Source organism: Patagioenas fasciata, chromosome 2 (genome assembly GCF_037038585.1).
Source record: "Patagioenas fasciata isolate bPatFas1 chromosome 2, bPatFas1.hap1, whole genome shotgun sequence".
Lineage (NCBI taxonomy): Eukaryota > Metazoa > Chordata > Aves > Columbiformes > Columbidae > Patagioenas > Patagioenas fasciata.
In genome coordinates this window covers 148,002,516-148,026,005 of record NC_092521.1, presented here as the reverse complement: position 1 = coordinate 148,026,005, position 23,490 = coordinate 148,002,516, and the positions used below count along the sequence as shown (strand labels likewise).

Here is a 23,490-nt window from a genome sequence, read left to right as displayed (position 1 = left end):
TGCTCAACAGTTCACACAAACAGGAAAACTTTGCAAACAAACATTAAGAGGAGAACATTTCTGGGCAAGAACAGAGTCCAGTGTTGAGGACATAACTGTTTCCTGCAACACAGAAGAGCAAGGACTCGTGCAGCAGCAAAAGATCAGATCACCAGGACTGTTCATCAAAGCCTGTTTCTCATTCCTGACATTTTTTGACCCTTTTTAGGAGCAACATTGAAAAAGACGTATAGCTTGTTCCAATGTAAAAAAGTTGTTTTGCATCTGCTCTGCTTAAAGGTCCAATATCCATGTATCTCCTTGAGCTGTGTGATGGCACTGTGGAGTGGAATTTTCTGCAGACAAACAAAATACCACAAAAAAAGCAAAGACTATTGTAGGTAGAAACAATCATATTTCTATAGCCTTACTCAGAACAGAGGCCAGAAATTTCAAATTGCACACAAAAGTCCACCTCCTATTAGGGCAGCTTCAATTTATCCAGTATGCATAATGCCCAGCAAGAATTTAGCTATGTAGGTCAGCTTGCAACAGATACTCTCATTCTGCTCAATACACCTGAGGATGGCAGGAGCATACAGAAACTCCTGCCTAGCTAAGGCCAAAAAGTTTGCATGGCACGCACCAAACAGCCCTGCCCCACAGGCCTTGCTGGGGCTCACAGAACATACCTCTACAGAGATAACAGGCTCAATCTGTAAAACTCGAGAAGCCTTCTCAAGTATAATTAAGAAAACTGTAAGTTTAAAATTGTTAACAAATATACCACTGTAACCATAAAAACATCCCAAAGCTTTAACATATAGTATGTCTTTGCTGTACCTGCCCAGTCTCAGGTTTAGTGTCCTGCGTTGCTTCAGCAGGAGCAGATTCCTCCAAGTCCTCAGGTTTAAGGCCTTTAATTTCTTCTACAGGAATTGTTTCCAGCTCATCCTTGGGTCTAAGATCTAGAGCGTCCTCTGTCAAGTCTGAAATATTTGATTCCTGCAGACTATTGGGTGTTGGACCCCACGTCTCTTCTCCAAGACCCGATTCCATTGCTAACCTGGTGCGGAGAAAGGTAAAGTGCTCCTTGCAGAAGTGACCTGGTAATGATAACGTCTGCTCTACTGGGGAAAGATTACAGACACCTGAACCCTGCTCCTATCAAGTAAATAAAACAAGAACCACACCTGTTTTAAAACAGTCACATTTTCAAACACCTACTTTAAATAAGCAATCCTTTAATAGATATAGCTCACGAGCAGAGTAAAGATTAGATTTAATGTTACTTGAAGGAATTATTGAAAAGTAGCTTATGGGTAAAAAACAGCACAGTGGATCCTATAAGAAGAAAGCTCTAGACATTCCTGTGGTGAGACAGAGCCAAAACTGATGCAAATCATTCAAGGCTTACTGAGCATCAGCTCATTGATACCTGTGTATTCCAAGGAGTCTTTTTAAAGCTTCCAGTAACCAGGCCTAGATTTCAAAGTAACCCCAAAATGGAGCCAGGAACAGAACTGGGAACAGACTTCTTCCAAATCTGCAAGAGGACAGAGACCCAACGGGAAAGTAACACTTGGTACCAAACCGTCCAGCGTGGTGGGACCAGCAACAGTGTCGGAGCTCTCACGCACAGACATGAGTAACATGAAGGAGAGTTACCTCGATGGTGTTCAATGTAGTGCTACAGCAAATACAAGATGCTATAGCAGGAATTTGCTAATTAGATTTACCTAGTTTAAGTAGAAGATGATGCAAGCTTCTCCAAGGGAATTATAGATTGAAAGTGTGAGACCTAATGTGTAATTTTAGAAAGAAAGGAAAGGGCAAACAGAAAAGGCAAAGGGGAAAACCTGGCTACATCTTCAATTGATTGGATATATTTAATTAGCATTTTACTGAACTACCTGAGTCGCAATAAACACGGATATCCTTTGACTATCTAGAAAGAAAAAAGTCCCATGTAAGGCTCCACGTAGAACAGCTGGAGAGCACTGCTAGATAAAACAGAAATTTTCCCAATACTTTTGAATAAACATATATTTATTCATTAATAAAAATAATTTTTAATGCATACAATTTTAGATTCTTGTCAGTGAATAGCAGACAACTCTTGCACTAAACATTGTTAATGTACTAGCTGGATTTTTAAGTCACAGAATAAAAATCTACAACCAATAGCCTAAAACATTATGAAATTAAACAGGCCCCAAAAAGAAAAGTTAACAGTAGATAGTAACAGTGTGCAAATCACTGCCTCTACATCCCCTGTGGTTAACAGGACAGCTGCTCACAGGCCATGCAGAACTGTGACCATGGTTGGAGAGTGGAATCGGCTGCCTCTGCTCCAGGGGGCAAGAGCTTTTCATCAAGACCAGGGAAATTTACACTCAAGAAAACAAAAGCTCACAGTCTTTGCAATACTTCCCACAACTTTTGTACCAGGGCACTATTTCAGAATCTCCAACATAAATAATTCAAACATATGTTGAAAAAAGATATGAAGTCATTTGTGAGGGCAGTGAGTTGTGTCTTCAAGGCATTTTTTCCTCCTCAAAATAATCCATTACTTAAAGCCCAGATGACAGCTCCAAGAGGGGAAAAAGGCTGTAACAATTTGTGCCTCTTTAATCCTAAAATTTCTGGGCAGATAAGGACAGCAAGTACTGAATGCTCCTCTCAGCTGTTCAAGCACTTCATGTATCTCCCTCCCTCCCTGCCCATTTAACACAACAGGTAACAGGCAGTAGACACTGCAGACTGACACACGTGTGCCTTGTGCAGGTGCTGACAGAGACTAAGAACAAAACACTCCCATTTGCTTTTCAGGCTGAAGAAAAAGCGTGGCACACATTTTCTTTCCTTGGACACCCATCCACAACTTGCTCTTCACAGAGCTGGCCCCACGCTTGTAGGACACCAAAGAAATGGCATGAGAGGCTATGTTTCCCCCATGTTTGCGATTTCCACCCTGAATTAACCTCCTCTTTGCCCGTTCACATCACTGCTAAAGGTTAAGGCCCTCTCCAGGGCCTGGGGAAACAAGGGCCCAAGTGGAACACAGCAAGCCTCTGGGGGGGTCCCTGACTGCTCATGGCTGCTGCTTCCCACCTTCTTCCCACAGGCTGGTCTAGGGAAGGCAAATCACAATAGTAGAGATACTACAATATAACCATGCAGACTGTAGGGGTTTTTTTCAAAACCAAATAAAAGGACCAAGAAGATATACTTTTGAAAAACTTTTGAAAACAACCTAGTCTAATTCCCATAAATATTTTAGAAAACAGTGAAAGTCTGTGTCCAACACATTCTAAAAAGATTATGTACTCTGTTTTACTGCCTGTAGCACAAAGGGGATGCTACTAATCAAAGTTAAAAAGAAATTTCTACAGAAATTTAAAAATTATTAAGCTTGGATAAAAAATACTTTAAAACATACATTACAAACATACTTGGAGTTCTTTATTGTTATAAAGCTCATTCAGTAATTAAGCAAGGTATAGGAGGCATATTTCCTTTTTGTCTCTTACTGTAAAGCTGCAAATATTTGGGACATAACTTTCTGAAAAAATTTTCTTGGTTTACTCAGAAGAACTTTTACTATAACTTATTCACAGACCAAGGCTGTATTTTAAGCTGTGAAAAAGAATAAAGGTTTGGACAGAATAACCAAAAAGAAAAAAAGTTACTTTTTTCAGCATTTATCTTAACCTAGAGGTTAAGAAATCCAGGCAGACAATGAAAACAGGCTCCAGAGGAAATATCCAAGGTTGTCTGTGGACTTCAGGTTATATTGTATTATATTGTATTGTATTGTATTATACATACAGTTTACCTGTCACTCACTCATTTATATTTCTGTATCTTGAACAAAGATGTGACAAAACACCATCTACTTGTGTTTAGGTATGATCTCTAACCTAAACTGGAGGTAAAAATCGGAAGTTATAGGAAGCTAAAGAAATATTTCTGAAACTGGAGTTTCTGCATCTAGTCTTGCACTTTCAACACACAGACAGCCCCTGGAATGCATACAATGTTGAGCAGAGCAGATATCATTTACATGAGACAAAAAAAAAAATATATATATATATCACTCTTACTCAGGGAACGTTGCCCTCCAGCAACAGTGGAGCAAATTCACACATCAGGTGCCCACCAGTTTGCCCAGAACTTTGAGGATAAAAGAACTATTGTTATATCCTCTGGAGGAAAAGAAAATCTGTATACACACACATGGATAACAAGAAGAGTAAAGCTCTTTACTTCAGCTTACACATACACCTCATGCTATCCTCTTAAGGCATAAAAAAGAAGAGGTACTATGGTGGAAAAACTTACAGTAGTTCACATGGAGCAAAAATATTCTGAAAAGGTCCACAGAGAAGAAATTATTTAAAACCAGGAAGTTTAGCTTAAGTTTAAAACTGCCCGTACATTTTACCATAGTCCAAATCTTCATCTTGTGTATGTTATTGTAGCAAATTCACTACCTCAAAAGTTACCACTCCCAACACAAATGCTGCGAACTCTAACACTCACCATGAGGGATGTTACAGCTTTTTCTCCAAAGAGATAGACTTCAAGTTCCTGAGGAGCCAGGCTGCCCAGACCTAGGAAAGCAGGCTGCTCCTACACCTAACCTAATACTACTGTCTTTGAAGGGTGAGGGTTGAAGCCTTACTCTTTCAGTGGACCCTCTACCGGTTTTGCTTCCTAGTTTTCACTTGTTATTTCTGCAACAGGCAGAATTCATTAATTTAGGAACAATTGTTTGTGAAGGTGCACATTACCTTCAGTTTCCCTTCACTTTCAGAATCTTTTATACTGCAAAAATTAGACTGTATAGATCCTTCCTTTTTGGTTTGGGGATTTTTGGAGGGAGGAGAAGCAGGGGAGACAGGAGACATTATATTCCAAGGTGAAGGAGAAAGAAATAGTTAAACAAGAAGTTAATCCATCTAGTCCTCCGAGTTAAAAAAAGTAGCTCCTGAGCTGTGCTCTGCATTAGCATTCTTGTCTAAATGGGAATCATAAAACTACAGGGGAGCGAGGCTGTATGAGATTTTCCAATTGTTTTATTATTCTGCATTACTTTATAGACTACCATTACATAAAGTAAGAGCTTTAAAATCATTTTCAAATGAATCTCTTGCTGAATCAGGTGGCTGTCACCATTTTCCAAGCTTTGTATTGAAAAATGAAGAAAAATGTCACTGCTCAGAAAAGCATCAAGGTTGATATTAATGACAATGAATGGTATGAGTAACAGAATTAAACTGCAGCCTTTTGAAACTCTTGATCCAACACTCCCTCAGGTCTGAGTTCCAAGACATCACTTTTTGGATTCTGCAAAGGAGTCCTTGTATCGTATTTTCATTTGCTAGAAAATTACATGTAGGATTGTTACACACAGGCCATAGTATTATCAATAAAGTAAACCTCACCATGCACCATCTGAACAATAGGCTTTTTCAACATAATGTTTCTTGGGAATTACGATATTAGATTAAAGTGATGTTCAAATGTTTTACCAACTCAATCTCCAGAGCAATGAGTCACACGTAAACGCAGAACAGGAATAAAATTAAAAACAGCTTATGTGCTGCTGTATTCTACACCCCATAGGTATAGACCACATGATTTCAATAGAGTAGAAAAGATGCAAAAGATTCCATAGAAATAAGAAAGCTGCATAGATGCAGAAAACACTGTAGCAATGTGTGCTGAATCTGTGCTCAACTGCTAAAGGGGTGCTAATAATGATAAGCAGCTGTAGAAATATCAACTGAGAAGAGCGTCTGACCATCAGATACAGGTATGAGACTATTCACAACAACCAACCACAGGCAGCTAAATGAGAAATCTGGTTCCCTCATGTTCCCCCTGTACTTGGTGGGACTACAATTACCCTCTTGGGAGAGTAACTCAGAGCAGAAGACTAATTTAGGTAATAAAAATCAACTTCTGGAAGAGCTGGTCTGCCTCTATAGCCATCAAGCCTGCACAGGAATGCTGCTAGCTCGGGTGAGAGCTCAAGTGGCACTTTCTGGCTTGGCTGACGCCAACAGCACACAAGGCACACAAACTCTGCTAAGCAACAGGAGGACTGCCTTTGTACCAGGTTCTCCCATTCCTCCTAGAAAAGCAAGATAAAACCGAGGGAAAAAAAATATTCTAAAATAGCATGGTACAAATCGTACCCTGTCTTCTCATGAAAAAACAGACAAGTTTACAAAGTGGATAGTAATTAACAGATACTCTGCTAGATGGTAAGGATGTACCATATAAGGCAGAAGCAATCTTTATCCAAATACCTCAGTCGCCCTCATTTATGGTGCCTAGAGACCTAACAAACAACAGACTGCTAGCAATCAGATAAATCAGTTCTATTCAGAAATCCCTAGTATAGTCTATACAGCAAATGGACTGTATAAAATATTTGCAGGCACAGTGGGAAAATTTTTCTCCATTCACTCTGGTAGTGTGGGTTTTCTGCTTAAAAACGCTGGGAATTATTCTCTGCTCTGATATATTAACTTCGTTTCCATTTCTGTCTGTTCCAGACCTATTTCAGACTGAGCACCTGCACACTTCGCAGTTCCCAATGCACTTTTTTCTGTCAAAACACTCTTTCAAACCAGGAGTTGATCTCTCCTTTTAGTAGCTGGAGACACCCATGACAACAAGACACCTGTGAACCTGTGGGACAAATAGCCTGCAGCCCCAGAGAGAGAATGTTCCAGCCACTGCCAAAACTCAGAACCTTCTGGGAACACACAGCAGGTTGGGTCTCATTCCAAACTCATTTCCTTCCAGGAAAACCATGATGCAGAGATGAGGAAAAAGGCAACGTTGTCCATGCTTACCTCTGTTTGGTAGAATGAAGGTAGAATGTGCTCCAGACCCAAGGGCTTCCCACAGTTTGGGCTAAACCAGAGGGACTAAGGCATCCAAGTTTGACAGTTTTTGGCATAATAGGGTCTTCAACCACACTCTTCAGCCCTGGGCTGTACTGTATATAGTACACATCCAAGTGGCTGCTCCTATGGTCCTCTGTGGCTGAGAAGCAGCATGCAGCACATGACCTGACACATGCCAGCAGTGCCCAGGCCTCCTGACTGCTGGGCTGGCTGGCTGGGGCTCTGGGGGTGACCTGCTGGGACACAACATCCAGATCCTTCCCCTTATAGCAGGCAGAGCAGCCTGTGCAGCCCCACAAATCGTGACCGTGGAGTCTGGCAGCTGCCAGCACTGGTAAATTAATCTTCAGCAGGTTGGCCGCTTGTCTGAGGGATGTCCTCTTGCCCCCACAGCTGGCAAACACTCTCACCAGCTGAGTGTAAAATGGGGAGAAGTACTTTCCCAAGTTGGCAGAGATCGCTTTATAACATTTCAGATTTTGGTGTTCTGCTTTGGGGATAACTTATGTAATAAAACAGACGACGTATTCAGAGACAGATCCTGCCTTACTGGAAATGTAGGAGCTATTGAATTTCAAACTCTTGAGTGACCACTAAAACACCACTTTCACAGGTAAATGTAATGATGCATACACTGTTAAACAGACTTGAAGGGAAAGTTCATTAGTACAAATAAGACCAAGTTAAGGTCCTGTTCCACAGCTGGCAGAACCACACTGGTGAGACATTTCAAAAAGCCTTATAAAGAGCTAGTAGAGAAAAGCCCCTGAGTGATACTCAGCATAAACAGAAGTAAAATGTTTGCCAGAGTAACTGTAAGTTGCAGCTGCTTGACTTCAAGTATGTGTTCTGAAAAATCATGAATAATACCAGTCTTATAAATACAGTGAATTTTTCTAAGATGAAAAATAAAATCTTACATGTGCTGCCAAGAAAGTCTGCCTAGAAACTTTTGTTTAAGTTTTGTATAAGCTAGGAGTCAGATTTCCCCCAAGTCCAATGTCTACCAGACAATAACAGGAAAACAATCAATGTTTAAATGAAGCACTCTCCTTTTCTGATGCCTAAATAATTGTAAGCTGACTGACCACAAATTTCCCAGTGATGGAAAATTAAAACTACCTTGAAAACAGCAGAGTTAATAATTTCATCTGGCCAAGGCCTGTCTCTTCTTGCAAATGGCCTGCAGAACCAACAGAACTGACAAGCCTAAACAGGTTAGAGTTTTACAGCACAAAAATTAGAAAAATGGAGTAGATCAAGGCCACCTTCTGAACAATATGTTTCAGTCTTTAGTCGGGAGCACAGTACAGGCACATCCAGTTCAAACCCAAGGGAACCATTGCAGAAGACAGACTCCCTTCCTGATTGGGGCCAGCACGGGGGGAAAGCTGTGAACTTCTGTTCTGCAGAGGTGATAAAAGCACAAATGAAGTAAAGATCTGCCAAAATTATAATACCTCAGACTCTACTTGTTCCCATGCATGAATTTTCCCCCTTTTATTTAATTAGGCAAATATTGCAGCACTGGGTCTCACAATTACTTCATCTCTCTGTTTCCTCTGGTGATTAGTAACTCTTAGCTAAATATAAGTCACCCACAAGTGCTTCCCCACATGAACAATGAGACATCCATAGCTATAGTTACAAGCAGGAGATGAAGTACTAAAGATACAGATTCTTCCGTGTTTCTGGGCTGCACTTACCATTTCTGAAAGAACTAATAGGATGTTCTGCAAAGCATATACAGTTGATGCATCCTGGAAAGAAGCCCTGGATTTAGCTGACCCTGCTTTGTGGGAAAGCACAGGGTATAGCATAATAAAAAGCACATGACATCACATTTTAAAGGAGACCAAAGGATTTCCTGAGTACGGTGTGAGGATTTAGGTCTGAACTGACATGATGAATCTTGCCAAGGTAGAAAGCCGATTTCTGGTAGAAATAAGAATACCAGACTAAATGCCAAATTCTGAACTTGTGCTAAAGTGGATTTCACCACGATGACTTTCAGGCATACAACGAGTACCAATCAAGTAAGTTCTGAGTTGCACTCTGAATAGCGAAAATTTGCAGGAAAGACAAAATGTGATACTGCTGTGTACCTCAGACTGCCAGGAGTTTGGTCATGACATATATATATAGAGAGAGATAGAAATTTATAGATTCATATAAAATATGTATAACTTGCATATATATATATTATTTTTATACATATCCATAGCAAAAAACCTGTCTATTTCAAGTGTTCATGATCAAACTGGAAGTATGTAAGATTTCTAGAACTATCAACACTTCTAACTGCACAGTCCTAACAGATTCAGAGGAAGCCTCCAGGTTCTAGAGAGAGAATTATAAGAGCAAATGTAACCACATAGTTGTATTTTGTCAGTTTCAAATCTTCTTTGGTCCGAGATGAACACAATTAATTTTTTATTCTTTTGGAATGAACAAGTGTTTAAGTAAACACTCTTTGTATCATAATTATTTATTGCATCAGTCTTTGAGACACAAGTCTTTCAAAAAGTACAGATACTTGAAGAAAGTTAACTGTTTGACACAAACAAGGGATGGGGATCCCTGAAACAGCAATGTAAAGCTACATTGCAACAACAAAGGACTTTTTCTTTCTTTTCTAAAATTCCTACTTTCTTCTAGAAAAATTTGCCAAGTTCCAAGAGTGTAAACAAAAAAAAGAAAAAAGAAGTCGCCTACTAAGGATATGTGAGATAACTATTGGTAACGCAGTTCCATTCTTTTTAGAAACAGTTTAAATTTTGTTGGAGTAAAGCATGTCTCGGAAATCCTTACATTGACCTGAAGGGTTTATGAGCACACTGCATTCATTCACCTGCTCAGATGACATGTCCCTTACAGTGTCTTGAACCTCTTGGTCAGCACCACATCCACAAAGCCCACAAAACTTACCACACATCATTACCATGACTACATCAGTTAACACAGGACATATACACCCAGCAGACGTACAGATACCTTACATACACATGTAAAAAAAAAAATATTTTCCTCATTCAAGGGCAGTCCATCAAAATCTTTAAGACATTAATCATAGAATGTCCTGAGTTGGAAGGGACCCACAAGGATCATGGAGTCCAACTCCTGTCCCTACATATGACAGCTCCATAGTTCACACCATGTGTTTGAGGGCGTTGTCCAGTCTCTTGAACACTGTCAGGCTTGGGGCCGTGACACCTCGCCGGGGAGCCGCAGCAGTGCAGAGCAGAGCGGGACAATCACCTCCCTCACCCAGCTGGCAATGCTGTGCTGGATGCACCCAGGACACTGTTGGCCCTCTTGGCTGCCAGGGCACACTGTTGGATCATGTTCAACTTGCCATCAATCAGAACCCTCAGATCCCTCTTCACGGAGCTGCTTTCCAGGATCTCATCCCCCAGTCTGTATGTACAGCTCGGGTTGCAGTGTTCCAGGTGCAAAACTTGGCACTTGCCTTTGTTACACTTCATGCGGTTGGTGACTACCCAGTGCTCCAATTTGTCCAGATCCCTTTGCAGGGCCTCTCTGCCCTTGAGAGTGTCAACAGCTCCCCCCAGTTTTGTGTCATCGGTAGTAAGTAATCCCTCAAGCCTTGTGTCTAAGTAATTTATAAATACATTGAAGAGTGCTGGCCCTAAGATGGATCCCTGCGGAACCCGCTAGTGACTGGTCAACAGCCCGACATAACCCCATTTACTAGAACCCTTTGAGCCCAGCCTGTCAGCCAATTGCTCACCCCCTGCACTGTCTGTTTACCCAGCTGGATGCTGGACATCTTGTCCAGGAGGATACTGTGAAAGACAGTTTCAAACACTTTACTGAAATCCAAAAAGATCACATCCACAGGCTTCCTTTGGTCAACTAGGTGGGTAACCTTTTCATAGAACCAAATTAAGCTTCCTAAGCAGGACTTTCCCTTTATGAATCCGTGCTGGCGGGGACCAATGACTGTGTTGTCATTCAGATGTTTTTCAGTAACTCCCAGAACCATCTTCTCCATGATTTTGCCAGGCACAGAAGTGAGGCTGACAGGCCTGTATTTGCCAGAGTCATCCCTGTTGCCCTTCTTGTATATTGGGACAACGTTTGTCAGCTTCCAGTTATCTGGGACCTCTCCACATTCCCAGGAGTGTTGAAAAATCACAAGGAGAGGTCTCGCTATGACATCAGCCAGCACTTTAAGCATCCTTGGATGAATCCCATCAGGTCTTATTGACTTGTAGGGATCTAGCTGGAGTAGCAAATCCTGTACAAGTTCCAAATTGATTGGGAGTTTATTGTTGTCGCAGCCATGGTCTTATAACCCAGGGTTATGGAAGCCCCCAAATTTACATTGTTGTAAATTAGGGAATCTCTCTCATCAGAGTCTTATAATAAATGTGACTGTGGCTCATAAACAGTTAATGGGTATTATTTGTGTATAAAGGAAACTGTATTTAGGAGATACAATACAAGCAGTGCACAGAATATGCTTTGCTTCTCAATCCTTTGTTACATTTTTAAATTGTGGCTTAGATTATTCATTTTCAAGTGTGCCACCAGAGATCCTAGCTGTGAGTGGGAATAAAAGAATCCAGCCCCACTGGAAGAAAGATGACATTTCTTGGCTCTTTTTCAAGACAGAGCAACTCACATAATCTGTTCACAGGGTTTCTGCAGGATTTATGATAGTTGTGTCTATTTGACAAGCTATTCAGGCAGATACATAAAACCATACAGTTGAGCAAAGAGATGACGAAACACAAAAGAGTCTACTGGGTTGAGATGAGACCCTTGAGCAAGAATGGAAAAGGAAAGCCACTGTTGTGTTGAAAAAAAAAAATTCTTTCTTTGGAATCTTCCTCTAAATGCATTTTCCCAGGTAGCCTCTTAACAAGACCTGCTGGTTCAGGCAGAAGTTCATGAGTCTATAGTCCTGGACCCAAGGGCAACACTTTTCATTACAAGTTACAGTTTAGTGTACATGGGAATTAGATACCTCAAAGTGCAGAGCAGATGCTCTGCATCTCTCAGTGAATACCCTAGATACAGGCTCATAAGAGCTCCAAGCTTTGACACAGACCTGGTGATCACACATTTTCTGGACATGTGGAGCTCCCACACACAGTTTCCATTGACCACCACTGCTCCCTTGCCTGTATCTGAGCCTAAGAGATTTAGAACTAGTCACCCTGGTTTAAGAAAGATCATGTTTTGTGGTAAATAAAAAAACTTTCAATACATAAGTTTTAATACAGCATTAATAAATCATCTAGGTAGGTTAACTAGGGATTTTAGGAAATAGGTGCAAGGAGAGGCATCAGAGCATCAAAAAATGGGTACTAGCATATTTGCCTCAGAGTAGAGGTGGGGAGAAGAACCTAATCTGTGGTTGATGGGCCAGTGCAAGCCCTTCTCACACCCAGTTTGTATCACAAGGATGCTCTGACGGAGTGACTGTCTTCAAATTGCCATAGCTAGCCAGGACTGCACTGCTGAGATAATGGCAAAGCACACACTTTAAAAATAAAATAAAATAAAGATACAGCAGTGGTTCAAATAAGAACTGCGTTCTGCTAATATATATATCATGGTTCTTGAAGTTCAAACACTACCTATGGGAGGTAATACTAAAATTTTCTGAAAGTCTGTTGACAGAGAATTATAACCTTCAAGCACTCTCTCTCTTCAAAACCTTCAGAAAAAAAAAAAAAAGTTTTTCTGCTTTTACCTAAAATTGCAAATTCAAGTTATTTTTAATTGTATGCAGTCTTTCTGAAATAAATAAATAAATAGCATATGTAGGTTGAACACTGCAAAAAATAGAAGTACTATTCTAAGTAGTTCTTGCTTATGAGTAATTAATCAAATAATATTAGAAAAATCTTAAACTCTTCAGAGTTAATTCATTTCCATAAAAAAGGCACACAGCACACTGTCAGTTCTTCCACATTATCTCCAACAAACCACTGCTGCTTAGGCCTCAGACTGATGCTGTCTCTCTTCCACTTGGTTGTTTCATCTCATTTGGAGGTTTTATCTCAACACCACGCTTTATCACCACACTTATTTATTGTGTAAGGTTTTGACCCATTTTCTACATTCAGATTTCAAAGTAGTACAGTAACAGTTGGTCAAATCTATTAATTTGCTTTAATTTCTTTGTCATTTCTGTAACAGTATTTTAACTACTGTTTATTTTTCTCAGATAATAATAGAGACATGAAGAGTTTGCAAATTTTACCCTTTGATATCTTCAAACTGCTGCTGGAGTTTGAGCAAATGTTATTTCTCATAAGCATGGGAAATTTTATTTTAACATTTTACTTTCGTGTGTTATTTAACAACACAAGCGGCTAAGGAAAGCATCTTATTTCCATTTCAGCATAAATGGCAGATGATGGGTAAATTGTAGCTAATGTTGGGAAGAGATGTATAAAACCAATCAACTTCTGATTATACTCTATTACTAAGTCTGGCAATTTCCTTGGCAATTATTTCAGGGACAAGGCTGAAATAATCTTTAATCTTTTCTTATTATAAGCAAACATTTCCTTGACACATTACTGTTTTCAAAATAATTTGTAAAAAGTAAATAAGGTCAAAGAAGGTGGACAAAGAATGATTTATTTTTTCAACAGAGCTATGCATGCAATAACATGTTTTTAGAAAAGCAATAAGGGGAGACGACTGAATATATACTATAATTTTCGTATTTTGTAGGAAAAATAAACTCACCTAGCCATGCTTCACTGTTTTTACAGGAACAATGGTGCCTGCCTTCAGCTCCGTTCCTCTGAAAGCAGTATCTGATAAGCAGACCTCTGAGAGCCAACTGATCAACCATGGCATAAAGCTGTATTTCTAACATAAAAGACATAGCATCTCAACCCAATTCGTCATAAGAGCAGAAGTCTAGTTTTCATATTGTAACAGCCTTTCCAGATTTCAGAAATATTTTCTGGTTCAATCTGCAAAACAACTGAAAACACAAAAATATCACTGGAGGCAATTGGAGGAAAGACATCAAAGGCATTTATAGATGCATTTTTCCCCTTGTCACCTCACCTGTCCGCCCCTCTTTCAGCTGCTTACTCACTGGCAAGAACCAGTTTTCTTTCCTACCCAAGACTTGATCGTCCTACAGGTAAACCACCTGGTGACAATTATTTATATAGAAGGCTACAGGTTTATGTGGAGCTTAGAATTAATACTGCACATCTCAACAGGATTATTAATGACCTCCTTTAGCAGAGGTGGAAGAATTCAGATATCTCACAATAACAGATTTTAAGGAAGGATATCTTTCTAGTTTTTCATATATAACTGCTTCAGGCCAGTTATACTTGGGAACTAAAATATCACGTGACCATCAGTGAAAAAAAGGCGTACCAATTGTGCTCCCATGGATGTCAGTCCATAATCCAATGCCCAGAAAAAAGCTTTCCTGTACATTTGTTTGAAGATTTACAATTAATTTTAGAAGTGGTGGAATATGAAGCTGTTCAATGAACCTGAGCAAAGAAAAGTGTGAGTGAGATCTGATGAAAAAAGCGACATTCGAATCTGCAGAAAGATATAACCAGTGTTGGAAGTACTGTCTAATTACATAGCACAAGGCAGCTCTCTGCTGCAACTGTCCCTAAAACTGGCAACTTTGTGACTAACTGGATGGAAATGGCACTTGTGTATGTTGCAACGTACCTGCTTAGTGAGGTACAAAACCATACATGCCTGAGTTTGAGAAAGAGCGTACTGGTGGGGTATTAAGAAAGATAAAAGATTCGGTAGATCCCTCTAGCTAATTGTGAAGTACCTTTCTTTACTCCCTGAGCCCTGCCAGTGAGTAGCAACAACTCGGCTCCACGCTGAAGAGACACTGAGGCAGCTCTCTGCACGTCGGCCAACTGCTGGTTATGTTTCCTTGGAACTGTTGCATTTTGGAGAAGAATGGCATTTGCCTTACAGAGTATCAAACTGTTCCTTTGTGTTAGGCATTCGTTCCCAATCAAAACCATACAGCATAAATGCAAGCCCTGAAAATCAATATAATATTCAAAATGACAAAAATCACTTCAGATTTACTTTTTCGCAAAAGGAACTAAGTCAGCAGCTATGTTTATGGTGCTTTTACATATAAACTTGAACTTTGTGAGTGACTTAAACCATCTTATTAAAAACAAACAAACAAAAAGCCACCAAAAAAAAAAAAAAAGAACACATATTTTAAGGCCTTGTCAAAAAAAAAAAAAATTCCAATAGACCTCTCAATCTAGAAAAAAAAAAACAAATTTAGACCCTCAACTTCAAAACAAATCCACTCCAGCTAAACAGGTTTGTAAGAAGAAGTTGTCAAAATACTGCATTTATCTTCATAAATTATTTTTGACAGTTTTTGCATTAGCTATAATTAAATATATTTATTGGAACTCTTGCCCCATTGCAGACACTTTGTATGTCTGTGCTTACTATAACTGGAAGACATCTATGATAGCATGTAATAGAACCTTGCTTCTCACCGCAATGTTTAAAATTATTTTGAGTAAGACAATGCTGCATACGAGAACCAGGAACCACAGTGAATTTCCTGGGAGAAACAGGGGACAAAATAGACCAAACCACTTGATTCTCATTCAGTCCTATTCCTAATTTTGATCTTAACTGTTTACAACTGTGTATTTTTTTTTCTTGGGGCTCCCACTACACCACACCCAAAGGCCCAACAAATACAGGCAAGGAGGTTTTCGGTGCAGTTGTAAGGCTTTGAGAGGTTCAGCTCATGCAAAGCACACTCTAATTAGCACAGAACTGAGAATGCCAGAGAGCAATGGCCAGTCATGAAGATCCTTGGCCAAAGAGACACCCTAAAAACACGGCTGGGCTTGAGCCTTCTGCTCCTTCTCTGTACCATGCACTGTGATGGAAGAGTCTCAATTGTATCTTCAGAAGAGTTGCAAAGATGATGCTTTAGCTCCACCAGTTTGTCTAACTGCTCAAAAACCACTCACATACCAGACTGCCTGAGCAGCCAAGCCCGTGCCTCCTCCTCTTCCTCCTCCTCAACATGGAGGCAGCCCTGACATATGCAGAAATCCCACATGGCTCAGGGATGCACAAGTCCTGTCAAACCCTTCAAATGTCCCACTACAAAGGGACACACCTGATGCTGCCAGACTTGAGTGCAGGCTGTGGTAGTTCCTGAGCAGCTGGAAAGCCCCATTGCTCCCTGTCCCTGACAGACCCAGGGGAGAAACACGCAACCAGGAGGCACATGAAAGATAGCTGCAATGGGAATGACAAAGGAGAAGGTCCAACAGCTGCCACCAGTGGGGATGCCACCTCCCACCTCAGGGCTCGCTTCTCCCCAGTCCTCTCACAGAGAGCCACACATGTCCTCTCGGATACCTCGCAATGCCCACCCAAGCTCAAAAGCAACACTGGCAATAATCTCAGCAGCCACCAGATATGAGCCCCATCTTCCAAATTTCCGTGGCTGCTTGGAAAAGGATGTGTTGATTTCAGCTGCTTGCTAAGTAACTGATGTTACACGTATGCCCATCCAAGGCATCCAGAGGGCTCGTATCCTTTAGTTTTTAATAAGTAATATATTTAGTTGTTACCCCCTTAGTTTTCTCACACCCTGCTACAAAAAGAATAAATGGACACATAAGAAGAGCTTTACAATGATTTGCCTGTTTGTTTTGGTTAGAGGGTGTGTGGGTTTTTTTAAACACATGGCAGCATTTTGATTTCTATTCTTAGAAATCATTTGAGGCAAAACAAGGGCCCATGAAAGAATTGAAGTCCGCAAATGAACTTCCTTTCTGCTGAGTTTTTCTCAGCCATCTCCCCTCCAGTCATGTGTGCCAAAATCCCATGCTTTATAGGGGCATCTGTTCTATTCTCTCCAGGCCAAAAAAGGAGACTTTTCAAACCCTTACTACAGCTGAGGAAATCTATAGCTCAATGAGCATAATGTGATTTTCCCACGTCTACAGAGCCTAAAGGGCAGCTCCACAACTGCCATCAGAAGGGTAAGTCCCTTTCTCCACCCTCCCTCCAGCCACACACTCCCAATCCAAGCCTCTTCTAAAATCTGTCCTCCTCCCACTCCCCATTTTGCTTGTTTTTACAACATGATTGAGGACCTGAAATATCAGCCATGAATTAAACTCTACTTCAACAGCTGAACTGACATATTCCTGTGAATCCCTACACTTCATATGACAAGAAATACATAAAAAATAGTCACTTTCCCATATTAGTGCTACTCTTAGAGACAGGATATATTTTTGTATCATAACAAATACGGACTTAATAGATTTGACTAAAAACTGATTAACATTGGCCTTAACAGCAAAGTTTGGCAGCTCCTGTTAACGCCAGAACAACACAGACACCATACTCCATAAGCCAACCTCAGTGTAAGGTGCCTTTATCCAAGGGTAATACCTTTCCTTTGAACACTTACATTAATAATTCACAGTGAAACACAAAGGATGCCACAATTCAATCAAATTAAAATCCCACAAAATAACAGTTCGAATGTGTTTCAAATAAGCAGATGTTCCAGTCCGTATCACTTGTGTGAGGCTTCAAAGCAATCACAGTAACAAGCACAGGCCACAAGTATCACGGCTGTGGTTTTCGGTGAAATCAGAAAAAAAAATGTAACCTGACAAAATATGCCAAGATAGTAGCATCAGAAATAAAAGATGAAAAAATTAAGTTGAGCAGTAGGTATACCTTTTCATGTGTTAAAATGAGTGTTTGCACAATTCCTCTAAACATTTCTGACAAACTTTGTTTCCCAGTGTGTAAAATCTAAAGGCAAGTCTGAAAAGTTCTTTTTTCTCTAGAAGCCAAACATGTCTCATAATTAGAGGCACACAAAGAATGTAAGAATATATTAATTTTCAAATGCACTTTTAAAAAATTATTAAGATTTTCTGGCTACACAATCTTGTTCACATATAGCATTTAAGAAGCAGGAATAGTCCTAGCACAGAAAGCATAAGCAGCTTTTCAGCACAAGATTGTTAGTGCTGGGAAATTAAGACCAAAGCTAATATCTCTGCCCACTCTGCACCAGCTCTTTGTGGCTCTGCCTGTAAATGCATTGTCTCACTGGCAGGCATGAATATAAGCTGAACAAATAAGCTCTTCCCCCCATGCAAAGGAAAAAAAAGAAAAAGAAAAAGAAAAATCAATGTTAAGCTATATTTCTGGGAAACAAAAAAGGCAATTTAAAGAGAAATACATTCTGACATGGTCCAGTTCTCTGATGAACTCAAGATTAAGAGGTGTGTTTATGAGCAAAACTGAGTCAATATTTTCAAGTCATTTTTAGTGCAAATCTTAGCTTTACCATTCATAAAATTCAATAGGTGATTACACAGCTAGGCAAATGTCCTCAGAGGAAAGTGAAGAATAATGAATTCCCTACGTAATTATTTATAGCTGTATTTTTGAGTGAACACAGTGTAACAGGCATGAAGCCAATATTTAAACCAAAAAAAATAAAAAAAGATTTGTAAAACCTTAAATATTTCAGTAAGCAGATCCATAGTCTACAGTCTATTTCACAATCTAATCTGCCTTTGCAACATGTAAAAATCCCAACTTAGACTGCCTCTATGATTAATCATTAGGATTTAAAATAAAACCTCTACAAAGGCAGGTCCAGAAGTGCAACCACAAAATATATAATGCTATTAGAACATGAAATTTGCTTAAAATAATGTTGCTGGGAAGTGCCATAATGTTGTCTGCAAAATATTTTGTCTGATCTGTATTTTTAAAAGACTCTTGGGAACAAAATCATTACCACACATCAGTCAAAATGGCTCCAAGTACAGATCAGATCCAATTCAGCCTTTCATAGCTAACCCTAAGAACAAGCTGCTTATCACTCCAAAGCTCAAAAAAAGATGATGAAAACTATGTAACACAGTGTTCTTCAGCTCCCTAAGGACAACTGATTAAAGTCGGTTAGGAGCTGATTGGTGTGCTGTGATGCTTCTGTTTTCCAAACACACTGCTTAATTGCCAACAAGACTTCACAACACAACAGAGGAGAGAAAAATTCTTCCCTCTCCTGCTACAGAAAGTCAAGCAGTAGCTGCTGGCAAGTGAAAGGAAGGCTAAGTTGTTATGTTTTTAAGTTCCAATATCATCAATAACTTTCTGGAGACAAAACTAAACAAACAACTTTTGTAACAAACAAATAGAACATGATCCAAAACATTCTCCTAAAATCCCATAGGTTTTACAGTGTCACAAGTAAAAAACAGAAATGCAAATCTATATCAATAGATAAAAATTATAGTACTGGATTTAAAAGAATGGTTTTTTAAATTTTATTTGTAAATTCTCTTGCTTTGGTTTAATGCTCCTTTTATATACATTAGCAATAGATTGTTCTGCACTATTTCAGCACTCCGAAAAACAGATTTAAATGGAAGAGATCATTGTGCACAGGGCTGTGCAGAGTGCATTTCATCCTCTTTATACAACAGCAGGAATTTTCAAGCAGTTTGAAGCAAAACTAAGTTGGCATTATTTTTCCTACTGTAGCATCTTGTATGCATTACAGGAAACTTGCCAGGTACATACTGGAGCCAGCAGTGCAGATGCCCTTAAGGAAAAGGTAAAACACAGACACAATAAAGCTTTGTCAATGTAAGTAATGGATACTAACTCCCTCCAGCCTGCAGCAACTTTAACTTAAATGGCCTGCTGCTCTGTGGATTCAAATGATTGAATCGTATACACAGAAAGTTAACTTGCTCTTGCACAATAGGTCTGCTGCCTTCCACATGCGTAACAGGTCTTCGGGACTAGACATATTTTTCTTCTCTTATTCAGCACCAATTTATTTCTCTGTTTTGAAATGTTCACTTTCCACCCATGCTTACAAGAAGAACCTGCACACCTCCAGCTGCCCTTCTAGTTTAAGGACAGGGAAATCTAAATATGACACAAAGCATCTTTCAAATATTCTTCCTTCTTTATGAGGGATGTAGGAAGACCTTAACCATAAATGTTCAGGACAATCCCAGGATTCCTTCTTGAGAGCAGAAGGGAGCACTTGTAGAAATGTGCATAAAAATTGCAGGCCAAGTTAAGAAGTAAATGTGAAAGGAGACAGGAAGTGAGAGGAAATATAGAAATTCAGAGAAATAAAAAAAAAAAAAAGGCAGATATAGGCACCATAAGTATCACAGAAACAAGCAGTTTGTTTGCCTACTAAAAAAGCGCCACAAACCCCTTTCCAACCCAAAACTGACTTCCCAGCTTTAAAATACCACTAAAATAAACTAATGTAAGATAAATGGCTACGTCATCAATTCTGCTCTGCTGTTCTGTAACTTTTACCCACCTCAGAAAAAAAAACAAATTATTGGAGTCACTTTTTCTCCTGCAAATAAATGGTTATGGCAAAACAATTGTGTTCATTTATACCATGTAAAATATCCTCCAACAAAGATGGAGTCAAGCAATATGCAGCACCAAGGTGTTTTCTCGGAAGGACACAGCAGCGGAGCCAGCAGAAAGGGACTGCACTCATTCTGTTTAATATCTGGGGCGCTGAACACCCTGGTCATGCTGGTGGCAATTCTTCCTTAGTGCAAGAGAAAATCAAGCAGTCCCAGGGGGAGAATCAGAACAGGACAGCCTGTTGAAGATGCAGCCCACGCCCTGAAGTAAACCTCTCAGCTTCAACTGTGAAGAGACACTTCCCTCATACATCTACTACAACTCGAACAACTTTGCCTTTACTTACTAGAAATGTTTTGTGATGGTTTTCTTATTTTAAATTTATTTTGTATGATGTCACATCAATATTTATCCATTAGCATCCCTTCATTATCTTTAGTGATAATAGCATTTCTAAACTGAGTTTCACTTCAGCATTCTATTAAATCTCTGAGTTTTTTTGCAGAAGCCGATTTCATCATTCAGTCATTTGTATCATATCACTTGAGTAACTACCAAATTTGGATTTATTCCAGGGAAGTAAGAATCCACATTTGAGGTAGTCACACTCTGTTCTCCCTTTACAGCCCTGGGAAAGATAGTCTTTCAGACTGGAGCTCACCAACCCTGTTTTATATGTCTTGTTTTGCAGATTTGATAAATCATGCCCCACAGTCTATAGAGCCAACTAGTTCTCCTCTAGCTACAGGAGTCCACCTCAACATCTATATGTAGTTTGATGATCTACCTCCTTGTGCTGCATCCACTTTTCCCTGCTCCCCGTCATGACAGCAAGAAGAAATACTTGAGACCAACTTCAGACTTCGTTTAGGTAAACAAGAAAGGCAAAGAACCATGTGCAGCCGATGTAAAATAAACACTCATACTCTGCAAAAAGTGTTCCAGAATGAATTCAACATCCACAAGGAGCTAAGGAAAACAGCAACACAGATGTCTTTACAAAGGCTCATTGGAAGTAGGAGAACCTATTGCTGCTCCCAAACACTACTTGGACTGCTTCTTTCAGAGTGTTTTTAAACAGGACAAAATGTCACAAATAAGTAATTTATTGAGTCAGGGTTTTCATCTTGATATGGTTTACTGCCACTGAAAAACTCCCATGAGCAATTAATATTTCACAACTATGTTCAATAGACAATGAAATGTAATAGGGGCCTGACTTTATCAAATCCATAGCCTATCACAAAACCTGCCATCATGATCACAGCAGGACAAAGTAGATCAATTTTGCAAACAGAAAATGTGTGCTGACACAGTCAATGCAACAGCAGTGAAGTCATTAAATGTTTTGAGATGGAGGAACATGAAAGATAAGCCGGTGAAGGAGGAGGTCTGGTGCCTCCTTATGGCAAAAACAAAAAGTCTACAGGGAAACCTCCCGAATTCCAGAACACTTCCAAAAAAGATGGCAAAGTCTGTATTTGCAAAACCACAGCTTAAATCAGCAGGTCATGAAGAAGAGCATTTCAGACTTTGCACTGGCACAGTCACTGTGATGCTCTGGACACCCTTCATGCTCTCCACATTGCTGCCAACCAGACACGCATCAAAATGCACGCTCCTTCCACAAAAGCATCAGTAGCACCGTTCTGCAGCGAAAGACCGCACCACGCTCTGGGTACCCTTCCCTGCATTTTTTGTCACATCTGCTAGTGAGATTGAGGTGCCTCCCAAGCACCCTCACAGGTCTGGGACTCACTTCAGTCTCCCCTGTTGAGGGAGAGAAATGTAGGCACAGGTCACAGGAGCCTACGGCACCACTCCATCCTCTGCAGGCCTTTCAGCATCGCTGTGACGGGGACAAATGCTGCCACGCATTTCCCCTCCAACCCGTGCTTTAAAATAACACTGGGATGTGGGAGTAAAGCATCTAAGTTAACGCTGCCTCACAGAGCACTATTTTAAGGAGGTAAACCCCAAGGATTGTTAGGGCTTCGATGCTTTCTCCAAAATGTTGCCACTTTAGGCACTGCCATCAAACTGCACCTCGTCCTCCAGCTTTAATCACCTGATGGCATTACAGTAACAAAAATAATGCAAACTACTATACATGGAAACGAATAAGAAATGAAAAAGTATTTTTCTGCCAAGATCAAAACAATAGCAACCAAATATTTTTCACTGTGTTGGCAGAGACTTTTCCTATTTCTCAGGCTACAGTATCACTCTTTGATTTGATGATTTACCTAAAAAAAAAATTACTTGAACATCAACATCAGCAAGTCTTTTAAAAACTGAAAAAGACATACCTGACGTACAAAACTGTTAGAGGTAGTGTCAGAAGATGTACTCCCATCTGACCCTTTGAATCGGTTTTTCCTTCTTGCGCCTTTACCATAAGACTGTAAAAAAATAAGATTAAAGGAATAGCATTAAGTTTGTGTTGCACAGAAAGCTTTCAGTACAAGCATCACTAATGCCTCCTAGGCTAGCAGGGATTCAGATAATTAGCACATATTGAATAAATAACGGATGGGGCTCTGTGCACAAGTGCTCATCAACACAACCAGGTTTGGACAATTGAGCCCTGACTGTTTCGGGGCTTTTTTCATTTTCAGGTATGGAGAAACATTTATAGACTTGTATACTTGTACTATTATTCACCCAAGTCACAATGATTTAAAATGTACAGTTTGTTTTGCAGTAAGTTTAAATAAACAAGCTAGGAAAGAAGAAAGAAGATACTGGAGCAGTCTCCAGTACCTCACAGCTATGAGCCAAGTCAACTGAGGAAATATTAAACAGAAAGAAATTACCTACAAAGTTGGTATTCAGAGAAAATCCTACAACTGAAGAACACATAGCAAAAACAAAACAAAACAAACAAAAAGCTGAAGCAAAAGCAGTATAACAATAAAAAGGACAGAACATGTATTAATAACTGGAAAAGGGATAATATACAACTAAAAAGTAAGGTATCATTTTTGTCTCTTCAGAAATCAAAAGACACCAGGAGAAAGCAGTGGTTGGCTGAAGCAAAACTTATTAAACTATGGTTTAGAAACACAGCAAATATCCCAATCCCCTCAGAAAGCTATTTGTTCTTTGTGATGAATATGGACCATCAACACACACATTATAAAACAAA

The 23,490-nt window shown here is 39.7% G+C and overlaps 1 protein-coding gene across 2 annotated transcripts in view; it reads right to left on the bottom strand.

Moving 5' to 3' along the window:
• Positions 1-23,490, bottom strand: part of CACNB2 (calcium voltage-gated channel auxiliary subunit beta 2) — a 246,795-nt gene that overhangs the window by 212,391 nt on the left and 10,914 nt on the right. For both annotated transcript variants that reach the window (XM_065829850.2, XM_065829849.2), the window contains exon 2: positions 22,652-22,744. In XM_065829850.2, the coding sequence (XP_065685922.1) occupies positions 22,652-22,744 (93 nt within the window). The remainder of the gene's footprint in view (positions 1-22,651; positions 22,745-23,490) is intronic.